This window comes from Rosa rugosa, chromosome 4 (genome assembly GCF_958449725.1).
Source record: "Rosa rugosa chromosome 4, drRosRugo1.1, whole genome shotgun sequence".
In the NCBI taxonomy this organism is placed as follows: Eukaryota; Viridiplantae; Streptophyta; class Magnoliopsida; order Rosales; family Rosaceae; genus Rosa; species Rosa rugosa.
In genome coordinates this window covers 22,842,034-22,856,433 of record NC_084823.1, presented here as the reverse complement: position 1 = coordinate 22,856,433, position 14,400 = coordinate 22,842,034, and the positions used below count along the sequence as shown (strand labels likewise).

Below are 14,400 nucleotides of genomic sequence, written 5' to 3'. Positions count from 1 at the left end.
TAAAATGAGGTCAAACCAGTTGACCGAAATTTTAACATGGAAAGAAGTGTGATCACCATCTCTCGAATGAGCTTACTACGTTAAGTGAATTGTTCGGGAATGGTTACCATTAAATATCGATTCAGGATAATTTGGTGACTCATAAAGAAATTGAGCAAATGAGTTATGAATTGAGTACTTATCAGATTTAGTTTTTGTTAAAGGACTTGAGCGTGTGCACATGGATTTGGACAAATGATCGGAAGTCGAGAACGAATCTAATTGTGGACGAGCACTCCATATCCAGGTAGGGTGAGCTGTCCCTTCCTTGTTAGAGGCTTTTCTATGTGTGGAATGCACTAGTAAAATAGTATGTTGCCTGTAAATACGTTTTTGGTTGTTCATTAGTCGATGCCTCGTGATATCTGTGTTTCCATAACTGATATTTACTGATTGCAAAAACCGAGGTTAGACTTGTATGTTGAGATACTGTACCCCATTGTATGTTTGTACTTGTGACCTGAAAGTGAATGGGACCTAGACGCGTAGATTCCTAGGGATCCCACGGTGTCGATAACCGTGAACCTCCGGAGGGGGCTGTGCTCCTATGTTTGTCGAGGAAAGGTGAGTACAGACAGTGAACCAGTCATAGGAGACTCAGGGCCAGGAAATGGACACTTTCGCTACTTGTAGTCAGAAGTACTACAAAGTAGTTGGCCGGTTCTCGAAGGATGACGAACCAGGTCGGTCACCGATTTGTTTGAGTTTAGCCGGCAGGTAAGTATCTCGGAGCTCCAAGTTGTGTGAAGCATGCTGCATATGTTTTATAAAAGAGAACAAATGTTTGTGGTTGCCTATTTTTAAAGTAATTTCGATAAACGTGCACAGTATTATGTAGTAAATATTTTCAAGTATATTATCTTTCAAACCTAGCATAGTTGGGTCGGCCCTTACTGGGCATGCGAGGACGAAAGCTCACCCCTACAACAGTGTGCAAGTTTCGAGCATGTGGTCGGGGAGCGTATAAAGGAGGCACATGGCCCGGCTTGGCGCATTCTTTTTTTTATTTTATCAAAAGAAGGTTTTGGTCCTTTATCGGATTTTGAAGTAGCTTGTTTATTTACTTTTTATTTATTTCCTACTCGTTTACCAAAACTTAGAGACGCCCGTAACCCTGGGGCGCGTCTCTCGCGCTTGTAGTTGCTTAGTGATTTGTTTTCCAAATTGGGCTCCGATTGTAAGCCCAAAACTCATAGCCCATTTCAAATTCCGCTTTTGAAAGTATGCTGTTCGGTTGCTAGAATGATTTGTCCAAGAAAGTGTTTTGTAAACCAACTATCTAAACCCAAAAGGCCTTGCGATTTCGGGTTGATGAGTTATCAGGATGTTATTCGTTACATGTCGGTTTCTCATTGGCTCGGGGTCGCGGCGCTGTGGGACCCCCCTCTTGGGTCACCACATTAGAGTTGGAAGTCACGAATTTGCTGGGTTGTAGGCATTGAATCCTCAGTTCATCGTCAGTCAAGTTTTCATAAAACATTTAGTTTCGAAATTGAACCACGGTGAGTTGAACTACTTTCGACTCTGGTGAATTATGACTGTTGTTACATTGTTGATGGGTTGTTATTTTGGGTGGAGTTGAAATTTAGAACCTGTCAAGTGTGGACGTCGCGGCTGGGATTATAGATTCACAATCTGGTTTCCAGAAAGCTACTGCGTGGAAGTCTGCCATCCGGTTTGCTAATCCGAATTATTGAAGGTAAATTTGGAGTTCTGTCAAAGTTTGGTATTCTATGAAATTAAGTGAATGTCATGTCTCTTGGAAGGGTTGTTGAATCTATTGTTGATGGTGCAATTGTGGAGATTGTTTAGAACGGATTGTTTGTGTCATAGTAATAATTGGTTGTGATGTTGAATACTTGAAAGTGAACTGAAAGTGTGCTAAGAGATGGTTTAAGTTATGTGGGTGTCCATAGTAATTCGACGGAATTACTATGCGACGAATTGTTAAGTAATTTGAAATTATTCGTTGACGAAATTGGGAATTTGACATAACTTTCGTTTGCTCGAGTATTATGTGAAATGGTAACAAAGTAAAGAAAAGAATTAATATATTCGGTGACCTTAGTAAATTCGGGTACACCTAATATGTTTAGAATGAAGTCGATGTTAGATTTACTTCGACATAGTCGCGATTGGTCAAACGTTGGTCAAATGGGTCAAAGTTAGTCAATCCTGGTCAAACTGGGAAAGGTTAATCAAACCTTGGTCAACTCCTGGTCAAACCAGGAAAAGTTAGTTGGACGATTTATTAATCATCAAGATTTCATATATTTATTCAATAGATTATTGACTATCAAAATGTTGGAACTTAGGACTCCAGTTACCCGAGGAACGGAAGGTTCGTGACTCTCGAAGTACGTGAGGAAAAGCATCGGAATCCAAGTAGGGATTCGGGCCTCTCCTCAATGTGTGATTTTATTTTGTTAAGTTGTTTTAAGTTATGCATGTTAAGTAGTGTGGCTTGGTTATGTTAAAATGCGATCCATACAAACCAAACCGTATGAGAAATGTGATGGCTTAAGAGTGAAGGGTGGCACTGACTTCCTTGAGTTCGATCCCCAAAACCTCCGGAGGGTTAGCTAGACCGATCGGACAGTGAGCGATCGCAATAATGACCTGATTCCGTGTGTGTAGCTAGGTAGCGAACGTTCTCGCTACGCTTACCTGATTTATAGATTAATTGAGGTAAGTCGTGTAGTGGGTCCACGGGACCGGCCATCGGGTAAGATTTAGCACACGTATTTGAGTATCTTGCATCAATTTTCAAGTTAGAAAGCATTTTTAAAAGTTTGTCGTTCCTTGAAATATGTGGTTTAAGCATGTTTTCATACTAGGCAGCCCAAAAAATTATTTATTGGTTTTAATTCTAGTCGAGGTAGAATTCCCGTTGAGCAGCGAAGACGAAAACTCACCCCTACAATAGTGTGAATGCAGATACTGTGCAACGGTGACGGGACAATAACGAATGGAGCTGGGTGCACGGAACAAGTTTGGTAAACGATCGTTTAGACTTTATTCTAAATTCTATTTCTCGAACTTTGTATTTCAGGATTTGTTGATAGTTAGTCTTGTGTCAAATTTAATTGAATTCTCATTCCTTAAAGTTTGTACCTCCCGAGTGAGCAAAAAAGAAACAAATCAAACGAGAACTAAATACAAGAAAGAAAGAAAAAAAAAATAGCAGAGATATCCCACAACTTTTCTCCTCAGTGATTCAGCGTCGACAGAGTGGACAAGTCTCGATAGAGAAATAATTCAATGGACATAAAGATAGTTGAATGGATCTGTGAAATAAAGAAAGAATGGAGAAGGCCATTATTGAGAAGATGCCTTTGAGATTCTGTGTTATAAAAAAGCAAAGGGACGGGACACACACACCCATTTAGCAGTGTGTGTGTGTGTGTAAATTGTGTTAAATACTAAAAAATAAAAAAAAAATAAAAAGAAGATTGCGATTCCTTGCTTTGCTTTCCCTTGAAAACTCGCCTTAACCTCTCCTCCCCTCCATCTTGGATCCCTCCCTCACTCACTCGCCTTCTCTCTCTCTCTCTCTCTCTCTACAAATAGAAAAACAATCTTCCACCACATGCAAACCAAACTCCTAATCAATTCTCAAATCCAGCGAACGATCTCATAGTTTTCTCTCTCTCTCTCTGTGCAAGTTTGTTTGATCTTGAAGATCCATGAATTGAAAGCTGAATCCGCCCCAGCAGCAGCTTTTGAGGTGTGTAGCTCCTACAGTTGATACCTCAACACCGAACAACAAGGAACAAGAAGAAGAAGAAGAAGCAGAAGAATGGAAAAGTATGAGCTTGTGAAGGATATAGGATCTGGCAATTTCGGGGTGGCCAGACTTATGAGGAACAAAGAGACCAAAGAGCTCGTCGCCATGAAATACATCGACCGCGGCCTCAAGGTCTGCATTCCCTTCCTCTCTCTCTCTCTCTCTCTACAATTCATTTCTGGTTTAATTTTTGAATTCCTGTGCTGCAACTCGGGGGCATTTGTATTGTGATTAAGCATGCATATATATATATATATTTCATTCTTTGCTTGCTTCCAGATTGATGAGAATGTTGCCAGAGAAATCATCAACCACAGATCACTTCGCCATCCAAACATTATTCGATTCAAGGAGGTATCTCTACTTTCTTCACATCCATCTCTGCTTAATTATCAACCACGATCACACCATATTTGAACTAACTGTTTCAGCGAATTTGCAGGTGGTTTTGACTCCTACACATCTTGCTATTGTTATGGAGTATGCCGCAGGCGGAGAACTCTTTGAGCGAATTTGCAATGCTGGAAGGTTCAGCGAAGATGAGGTTTCATTACTCGCCTTAACTCACTGCCGACATCACACAATGTGATGTCGACTCAATATGCCTAATTCGCCTCACTTTTATTTGTTGCTTTTGCAGGCTAGATATTTTTTCCAGCAGCTTATCTCAGGAGTTAGCTATTGTCATTCTCTGGTAAGAATGCTCATCATCTCTCCACTAGATTGTTTCTTCCTTTACCTATCATTCTCATTCTTACTTGTCTTCTTCTGCAGCAAATATGCCATCGAGATTTGAAGCTGGAGAATACCTTGCTGGATGGCAGCCCAGCTCCACGCCTGAAAATTTGTGATTTCGGTTATTCTAAGGTTTAACTCTACATTGAACATAGTCTGAGAAGCTTTGATGATTCATGGTTAATTTTATAGGTGTTATACACACTCATGAGCTTTGTTTTTATAGTCATCCTTGCTGCATTCAAGACCAAAATCAACTGTGGGAACTCCAGCGTATATTGCACCTGAGGTTCTTTCTCGAAGAGAGTATGACGGCAAGGTAACTTGAGTAATTTTTTTTCTTGTCAATATTAGCCTTCTCTTTTTAAGTACCCATGATATAAAGGAAATCAACACTTTATTATTTCTCTCACCTGTTTTCTATCTAAGAGATATCCAAATTTATTCCCATCAACTTTAGTTCAGAACTGAGAGATAGGGAAGCATGATGCATCAGACGTGTTTTCAGTGATTTATGAAAAGAGTAATTATGCCTTTGTGTTTAGTTATCTTCCCTTTGGAGTTCTGCGAGTTGTAAATTTGTTTCTAGAATTTGAGACCTAATTGCAGTAATGGCTAATGCTCCGTGTCAATTACCAGGGTACAGTTAGGCTTTACCATTATAAACTTAATTAACAACCATGTATTTAGTATTTTAATCTACTGAAATAGTAATTTTTCAGCTAATCTGAAATGCCAGTTCTGTAGTTTTTTTTTTCCTATTATTTTTTAATTGAATTAATTTCTTATGAAAGACATAAATTGCATTAGTTTCACTATCTTCTTCTATGTGGCATAGCATATGCTAGAGATTTTCAATCAAAACGATGGCAAAATGCTACGTAATGCCATGATCACTATATATTTCATATCATTCTTTTTTGGGTGCAAAGAATATGCTCCTTTGCATGACATATAGGAATCAAGCAGTCAGTCCCTTATCCGGCTTGGGAAGAGCAGAAAGTGAAATGATATTCTACACTCATGTTAAACATGTTTTCTCCTGTCCTGATAATGGTTTCTGTTTTTTCAGATGGCAGATGTATGGTCTTGTGGGGTGACCTTATATGTTATGCTGGTGGGAGCATATCCATTTGAGGACCAAGAAGATCCAAAGAATTTCAGAAAAACCATTAATGTAAGTTTACCTTTTTATTCAACCTATCCGAGACTTGGTTTACCTTTTCCCTGTACTAAACTATATGGTTTTCTGTCATTCTAATGATGCAGCGAATAATGGCTGTTCAGTACAAGATCCCAGACTATGTTCACATATCTCAAGATTGTAGGCATCTCCTCTCGCGCATCTTTGTTGCAAATCCAGCAAGGGTATGTTGCTGCCTTGGAACTTTGAATAAAATTTTGCTGAAAGTTCTTGGGAATATGTATAAGAATGGAAATTGGTGTATGTTTTGTGAAGACTGAATAACCCCTCAAATTATTGTGCATATATACGTTTCTAACACACTGTTACTGGACTAGGTTTGTTATGAAAACTTTGAGGCCTGAAGTTGAATATTTGGAGAAAAAGTTTATTTTCTTGGTTCTTGATTGCTTTTACATAAATGTAGCGTATCTGCTCTACAATCTTGCCTTGCTATGAACTTTTCTGTAGATTGCTTGGGAATAGTTTTAATTGCCCATCTAACTGAACCTCTAATGTAAGTGTTGCATCGCTTATTTATTATCACTAGCTTTGTCTTGAGGATTTTGATATCTGGTATTTACTATAACTGGGAAAGTCTTGTTTCAAATGTTCAAATATTAGTAAACAAGAGGATGCTTGTATGCATATATAAGTAATAATCCATTTTTCTCTGCAATTGGACTGTAAAGAAATGAATTACAAAACTATGGAGATATTAATCTTTTGTAGGGAGAATGGGAGAGACCTTACAAGGCCATGAGATCATTGTGCTTGTTTTATACGTTAATTTAAATTTCTCAGCTTGGTCTATGATTCCTATCAGTTAAGCACAATGTCTTTTGTTTTCAATTTTCCTCATGGTCCACTCAACTGCTTCAATTCTTTTTTCAGAGGATCACCATTAAAGAAATCAAGAACCACCCATGGTTTTTGAAGAACTTGCCGAGAGAGCTCACAGAAGCAGCTCAAACCATGTACTACAGAAAAGAAAACCCAACCTTTTCCCTCCAAAGTGTTGAAGACATCATGAAGATAGTGGAAGAAGCCAAAAATCCTCCCCCAGTTTCCCGATCGGTTGGAGGCTTTGGCTGGGGAGGAGAAGAAGATGATGGCGATGCAAAGGATGATGTAGAGGGCGAGGAGGAAGAAGACGAGTATGAAAAGAGAGTGAAAGAAGCACATCAAAGTGGGGAAGTACGTGTTGTCTGAGATAATCAATATCTGAGAAGTCAAGAAGGTTGGTTTTTCAGTGTCTGCGTAGCTGAGAATGTTGTCAAACTTGTATAAACAGTCAGTTTCTGCTCCGGCGATGGTGCTTGAATAAACAAACGTTCGTAAACATACAGTGTGGTGCTAAGGAACATACATAAGTTTGTCCTGCTACTGTGACTGTGGATGTATCAGTATTAGCTTTTGTAGTTAAAGGTTGTGAGTGAGTTGTTTGCTTTTGTTTTCCAGATTTACGGGCAGTGGAAGGATTGGAGGTGTAAAAGTGTATTCACAGAACTTGAGATTAGGAATGTGGGTATGGTGGTACTCACGGAGGTTTGTTCAGTTAGAACATAAGTTTATAACACATTTGTTATATATATTATTCTGGTATATCTGATTGCTTGTCTTCCAATTTGCCGTGTTCTGTCTTCTAGTTTATTTTTGTTGCTTCTTTATGTTATATTTTCGGTATAATTCTTGTGAGGTTTGTCATTTGTGATTGCATTTGTAGATGTTTGTGTTTTGTGGTCTTACAGAAAAGAAAAGATTTTTACTTGAGCTTTGAGAAGGAAGAAGTCTTCCAGATAGAGACAGGATGCATGATAGCTTGAGGCGAGAAATAGAGCTATACACCCCAAAAATGGTGTTGTTTTTGTCATCATTGGTATTTTCATGGTCCTCATTTTCTCTGCACTGTTGAAAGTGAGAAATAGAGCCATACACCCCAAAAATGGCGTTGTTTTTGTCATCGTTGGTATTTTCATGGTCCTCGTTTTCTCTGCACTGTTGAAAGTGAGAAATAGAGCCATACACCCCAAAAAATGGCGTTGTTTTTGTCATCATTGGTATTTTACACCCCCAAAATGGTGTTGTTTTTGTCATCATTGGTATTTTCATGGTCCTCATTTTCTCTGCTCTGTTGAAAGTGAGAAATAGAGCTATACACCCCGAAAATGGTGTTGTTTTTGTCATCATTGCTATTTTCATGGTCCTCAACAGTGCAGATACGTCTGCAAGTGACATTGAATCTCTCCCCCAATAGTTTTTATAGCAGTATAGAATTATAAAACAATAAACCTAGGTTCCATTTGCATAGGTTGACTCAGAACCTGCATTTGAATTTTTTTAAAGAGTTAAATTTTTAATCAAACTTAAATATAATGGTATAGTACAGTAATTAGATCTGCAATGGATCCAAGGTTCATTTGGAATCCACCTCAATACCTTTCAATTGAGTTATGCCATCTACTAAGATCCAAATGGTTGTGGGCACATTTATTTGTTTGAGCAATTTTCGTTTTGTCCGTCTAATTTCGTATTTGACCGACTATTAGAACGAGTGGGGCTGCTGCTCCCTCCCATCATGATAAGGTTCTGACTTTGGCAAGGCCATTACATGGCAGATCTCCTCGATCAGGCTTGAATATTGTGGAGGGTTTCAAGAGAAGAGGGGTGATAATAATATTGTATTCTTCAGTTCTACTCAAACATGCACCCAAGAAAAATTCAATAAGATAATGCACAAATAACTGAACTTGTCTCTCCACCGACTCCAAATCACATGCCAAGAACATGGTGACCTATCATTAGAAATTAATTAGAGCAATATCATCGCAATCCACAACGACCAAATTAGGAAAATATTACTAAAAGCAAACGTCCATAACGAGCAAGCAAGAGCCCATTCTGAGGAAATAAAAATCCATACTGAGTAAGCAAACGTCCATACTGAGCAAGCGAACCATGAGCGCAGGGGTCTTTATTGTGCTGTGATATCAGTGTTTTTTAGGTACAATGAACTCATGGATATAGTATGATCCCAATCTTTGCAGGAAAGCCATATCCGCATATGTTTTCACTTCATCACTTGTGTTGCCTCCATTAGCAGTGTGCGCAACTTCTTGGTTTCTGTCAACACACATTCCCTATCAAACAGAGCCGACACAACAGCTACACCCTTCAGGTTTGGTACACCAATTTGCATCACCAATTGTGCATTTGAAGTATTGATCCCACCGATTGCTACCACGGGTAATTTAGAAGCCAAACAAACCGTTTTCAGCCCTTCCAAGCCAATGGTGAGATTGTTTGCCTTTGTATTAGTTGGATGTACACCGCCGCAACCAATGTAATCGGCACCAGCAATCCATGCTTGTTCTGCATGCTCAGGTGTCTTGCAAGATACACCAATGATCTTCTCAGGGCCAAGTAGAGCACGTGCAACATGGGTTGGCATGTCTGACTGCCCAATATGCACACCATCAGCATCACAAGCAAGTGCAACATCAATCCGATCATTTATTAGTAATGGAACTCCATGGGAACGACAAATCTGGAGACATGATTTGGCTGCTTCTAGGAAATCCCGTGTTTCAATGTCCTTTTCCCTGCAAAGCAAGTAAAACCAAAAATAAAGATACTACAATCAGAAATTATTGAGAACTAAAATTTGTAGTGTTGGGATAATTTGTAAGTGAAGGCAAACAAAAGGTTCATCCTGAAGCTTTTTAAAACAGTAACCCCCTCAACCCCTCTGCATTTTTTTCCTACAAGGGTGGGGAACAGCATATTTGTGCTAACAAATAATTATCAATAAAATGTCAACTTTAGATAGTAAAGATACAATTTAATTTAGAAACTTAAAATGTTTACAATATAATCCAGAAGCTTAAAGACTAGATACCCTAATCCAGGTTAAGTTAATTTGGAAAGAGATATTGAATATTCTTTATTTTTCCCTACATATAAAAATAAGAGAAATGAGAGGTCCTGGGTCAAAACAATAAACATATAAATGCATATAGATTATATACTTTTAAAGGCAAATTGAACTACTAAAGTAAACAAGCAATTTCTTTCTTGTTCAAAACACAAACAAAAAAGATGAACAAAAGAGGTCAATAATCAGTCACTGATAATATATTACTCATAAATTTTGGCATCATTTGTGAGTTGAAACCAGAATTTGACTCCAAAACAGAAGTTTGGAATCATATGTATTTCACCTTTCAGAAATAGAGGGCCATCAAATTAACTTGATTTAAAAGTCATAATTAGCACTGAAGATGAGATAGGAAATGATGATTGAGAATACCAGAAGAAAAAATCAGGATAAGCACATCACTGGGATTACTTTTATAAGACGCACTGATACATAAAAATGGGAGCAGCAGCGCACCAATCACTTGTAATACATTATCATACAAAGCATAGTCTAACATTGTAATCCAACTGTGTGGGAAAAACATATCAGCAGAAGCACACCTTAGTTGGACAATGGTCGCACCTCCTTCTACAGCAGCTTTAACAGCATCTGAGATTGAATGGCCCCACTTTCTATTCATACCTGAATCTGTGACAGCATACAAGAATAGATTGCTTGGATTGAATCTGACTTGTCCAGCAGACTTGTGAATGTTATTCTTAAGCCTCATTAGGTGATCAAAGGGGCCTTGGGGACCATTTCCAATGAAAATCTCTTTGCTGTAATCCAAGGCAGTTTCAACATAGCACTTTGCTACCTGTTTTTAACATTAACTAGATAAGAGATTTGGTGGACTGAGACTGAGACCAAGACCGAAGCAAGGAGACATTAATATGGATAATGGGAAGCATAAAATGCGACTCACAAAGTTAGCAACAAATTTCAAGCATATCCTAAAAGACAACACGGTGCAGATCACTCACAAAAAGAAAAGCCTTGTAAAAAGAGGGAAGGAAGTAGGGAGAAAAGAGAGAAGAGATTAATAATTTGTATGCGAGTCTTTGACTAGCTTCAGCATTCAATCAAAATCGTTGAGACAAGCAAGTGACCCATACAAAAGATAACCCTTACAAGGTTGTAAAATCTTCAGTCAAGTACAATAGAATGGACATTATCATTTGCCTTATTAGTTATGACCGTACACTGTGAAAATGGAAAGAAAACTTTGGTCCACATCTGTAAAACCATGTAACCCTGCTATTCGAAATAAGGCAAACTCATCCTAAGCTATGCAACATTATCAGCAGTATTTTCATTAAAGATACCACCTAACCAGAAGGCATTGCTTCTAGCTCTCTAAAAGCCGCAACTAGATTTAAATTCACCAAATGGAGCCCGTCATGTATCTCTAATACTGGATCAGAATATGCACTTGACACAAGAAGAGAAAGATATATTTTTTCTTTGACTCTCCCTGCATGACTTCGAATATAAGAAGCACCTATGGAGTTACCTTAACAGACTCAAGCATTGACGAGCCTTTTGCCAGCTCAGCTGCAATACATGATGCCAAAGTGCAACCAGTACCGTGAGTATTACGAGTATCTATGCGTGAAGAGCGCAGTTCATATATGTCCTCACCTGTAATGTATCAATTATAAGTATTGAGTTTCCCTTACGAACACGAAACTCATACATCAAGTAAATAAAAGAATAGCATCAAATTGCTGATGATTTTCAAAGGCCTATGCTCACCATTAAAGAAGATATCAACAGCATCCAATGAATCAGGAAGGTCTCCTCCTTTGACAAGGACATTTCTAAAAGCAGAGAAACAGTATTTTAACACAATATTCTATAAAGTTAAAGAAAATTGAAAAAATAGAATTTCAATTTTTGGATAACTAAGAAACACATCCAAAAGTTGATTGATACTGACAGGATTATATAACTGCAACAGATATAAGAAACAAGAGTTTACAAATCAATCAACTAGGAATGAACTGAAGATCTCAAGCATGTTCCAGTAACTAACCGTGGGCCCATATCATGTAGTAATTTTGCAGCAGAACGCATGTCAGAAACAGTTTTTATTTTAAGACCATCCAGTAAAGCAGATGCCTCTTTTAGATTTGGGGTTACAATGTCAGCAATAGGAAATAGCTCCTCTCTGCAAGCAGGAACAAGAAAATTACAATAATTTCAAGAATTATCTGCTGAATATGAGACTGGGACTTCCTCTCTGATTGAAGGAAAAAAGAAAAGAAATAATAATAAATTATGGCCAAGCAATAAATGGGAGGCAGAACCATGAAGAAGCAAACTTTTAGGGGTATTCAAAGATCACAGGTGAAAAAAAAGAACTTTCTACCAGTGTAAGGACAACTGACTAGCATATTAAACTTAGTGGCTGCTTGAATGCGTACGATCAGTAGAGCTGTTATTGTCAATATTGCTATCAAAATGATAATGTTGCAACCACTTAGCTAAGTAACTATCAAATTGGTCTTGGTTGCAACTATTTACCAAAAAGGGCATTGCAGAATAGGCTTTTCCTTTTTCTTTTTATTTTCAAAATTATTTGGTAGAAATTTTTGACTTTTGACATGAATAGTTCTTATATTATTTAGTGATCACAATCAGACAAAATCAAACAGATATTGTATACATGTAAATACTCACAAAAGAGCAAAAAGGAAAGACAACTAGCCAACTGGTCTAGCAAGAGCACGTATGTGATCCACAACAAAAGAGGACACATGAACAGGAGCCTGCTCCATGAACATAAGACTTCTCAATTTCAAGACTGTTCCTAGCAAGGGCATCAGCAAACATGTTGCCCTCCCTGTAAATTTGCTTTAAGTCAAACTAGTCAAAGTAGACAGTTTAACACCTCCAGCTATTGATCATTGAACAAACAGAGTAAAGATCATCTTTTTCTATTAAAAAACTAAACCTGATTTTGTACTAAATAACGAATTTTATTGTGAACTCAGTCTTAAGAATAATCAATCAAAATTTATACGGGAAGGAATGCAGATATCGTTTCTAGGAGTGACAATCTCAAATTTTGTCAAAGCTAAGAATTTGGAAATCTGATAAAAATAAAGAGGATGCATGTGAATTAGCATGGTCACTTGACATGTTATATCATGGCAAAGATTCTAGAGCTACTTATTTAGGATAGCAAATAGTTATGAGCTCTCTCTTAATAGAATCACATGGTCATATGATTGTCACATTTTTTAGTTACTTAGAAATAAGAATGAAAAATTCTTGTCATAGAAAAGGTTTATTACCCATTCAAAGAAAAAAAATTGTTCTAGAAAAGGTGACCACCGAAGCGTAGCTTGGTGAAGATGTAATAAACAAGACATTATGTCCATTCATACAACTTAAAATAGTACAATTGGCGGTGTTCTTTCTGTATTTCAGCAAAAGCTGCCCCTTCAAGCTTATGCGAAATACTAGTCGCACACAGCCACAAACAGAGCAAAATGTACTCTTTGCATTCACAAGATGGTTTGAACAGCGTAAGCACTCCAACAAAATAAAACCAGATGGCATTGGCAGGTCTATGATTTTACTCAATGTTGACAATAAAAGTTTGGCATACCTGAACCCAGTTATAATGGAAGGACCAGCGAGTACATCTCCACTTGTAGATACCATAACAGGATCAACCACTAAAGCTGCCTTCAATGACATCTCCAATTCAGTTAAAAGAGCTACTTGAATGGCATATAAACATAGTATGTACAATCTTTAGTAGAACATCATACCACGAACTGGATACTCCTTCAGACATTGATGAAGAATCTTCACTATGCCTAAAGAAGGTAGCATGCCTGTTTTCACCTAGGAAATGATATATCATGTCAGTTTGAAGCTTTCAATTGCTAATTCTTGAGACATGAAATTTGCCCAGAAAAAAACAAAAACAAACAACGTTGTGACAGCAGTTGACTTACGACATCAACATGCATATCAGATAGCACAGACTTGAGCTGTTCTGCAACAAAATCCTCAGCCACAATGTCGACACCCTACAAATGAAAAATGAAAACCCATAAATATATTGATTTGGTATAGTTTGTGGTGATAAAAAGAAAGATAAAAACCTGAACACCAACTGTGTTTTGTGCAGTGAGAGCAGTTATGACAGTGGAGCAGTAGACTCCGCGAGCAGCACAAGCCTTAAGGTCAGCTTGGATTCCGGCACCGGCACCGGAATCGGAGCCGGCAACGGTGAGTACATGTGGAACCTTGTGCATCTCCATGAAAATTCTTGTTTGCTTGTTTCTTCTGGAGGCAGGCGGCGGCTGGCGCTTGTTGAAGGAGAAAGTGGTGCGGGAGACGAGTTGAGCGTCCCCGTAGTATGCCATCAACATATTTTATCGATGGATGACGCTAATGAGTCCAGGCATTCGATTTTGAGCCCAACACCCTACATCCGAGATTGTATTATATATAAAAGAGTACAATCTACTCTCTATCCTGTATGTATGTATGTTTTTTTTTTTTTTTTTTTTTTAATATCATAAGGTTTTTCAAAATTTTATATTTCTGTGGTATGGATTGTGAAAATGTGATGTTATGATATGAAAAAAAAAAGAAACACAAGATGTGGATTGTAAAATAGAGAGTGTGACATTATACTTGTTTATCATGCAACCAGCACATGATGTTACAAGCAACCGGCTTCTCTAATAAAGATCATGTCTCACATGTGTAAAC

The 14,400-nt window shown here is 37.9% G+C and overlaps 2 protein-coding genes across 3 annotated transcripts; one reads left to right on the top strand and one right to left on the bottom strand.

Moving 5' to 3' along the window:
* The first annotated feature begins 3,471 nt into the window (after nt 1-3,471).
* LOC133743198 (serine/threonine-protein kinase SRK2A) lies at nt 3,472-7,371 on the top strand. The gene is made up of 9 exons (XM_062171049.1): nt 3,472-3,958; nt 4,106-4,180; nt 4,269-4,370; nt 4,467-4,520; nt 4,601-4,693; nt 4,788-4,880; nt 5,634-5,738; nt 5,831-5,929; nt 6,639-7,371. Exons 1-9 carry the CDS (start codon nt 3,839-3,841, stop codon nt 6,954-6,956), a joined length of 1,059 nt encoding a protein of 352 aa, XP_062027033.1. The 5' UTR covers nt 3,472-3,838; the 3' UTR covers nt 6,957-7,371.
* A 1,093-nt stretch (nt 7,372-8,464) lies between these two features.
* LOC133746132 (thiamine biosynthetic bifunctional enzyme TH1, chloroplastic) lies at nt 8,465-14,122 on the bottom strand. Of its 2 annotated transcripts, none has more exons than XM_062174294.1 (9): nt 13,797-14,122; nt 13,635-13,709; nt 13,446-13,521; nt 13,280-13,355; nt 11,699-11,833; nt 11,419-11,483; nt 11,177-11,304; nt 10,224-10,480; nt 8,465-9,346 (listed from the first exon to the last, which is right to left on the bottom strand). In XM_062174294.1, the coding sequence occupies exons 1-9, from the start codon at nt 14,052-14,054 to the stop codon at nt 8,815-8,817; spliced, it is 1,602 nt and encodes a 533-aa protein (XP_062030278.1). In that variant the 5' UTR covers nt 14,055-14,122; the 3' UTR covers nt 8,465-8,814. The 2 variants fall into 2 exon arrangements, with proteins under 2 accessions (XP_062030278.1, XP_062030277.1); XM_062174293.1 differs by having other exon boundaries at nt 13,785-14,121.
* Between the last annotated feature and the right edge of the window lie 278 nt (nt 14,123-14,400).

Coding starts and splice junctions, on each gene's coding strand:
- LOC133743198 (XM_062171049.1), top strand. CDS start 3,839: ATGGAAAAGTATGAGCTTGTGAAGGATATAGGATCTGGCAATTTCGGG. Junction 4,521..4,600: donor TTAGCTATTGTCATTCTCTG/GTAAGAATGCTC, acceptor CTTCTTCTGCAG/CAAATATGCCATCGAGATTT. Junction 5,930..6,638: donor TTGTTGCAAATCCAGCAAGG/GTATGTTGCTGC, acceptor TTCTTTTTTCAG/AGGATCACCATTAAAGAAAT.
- LOC133746132 (XM_062174293.1), bottom strand. CDS start 14,054: ATGTTGATGGCATACTACGGGGACGCTCAACTCGTCTCCCGCACCACT. Junction 13,522..13,634: donor CTGATATGCATGTTGATGTC/GTAAGTCAACTG, acceptor ATCATTTCCTAG/GTGAAAACAGGCATGCTACC. Junction 10,481..11,176: donor CAATGCTTGAGTCTGTTAAG/GTAACTCCATAG, acceptor TGTTAAAAACAG/GTAGCAAAGTGCTATGTTGA.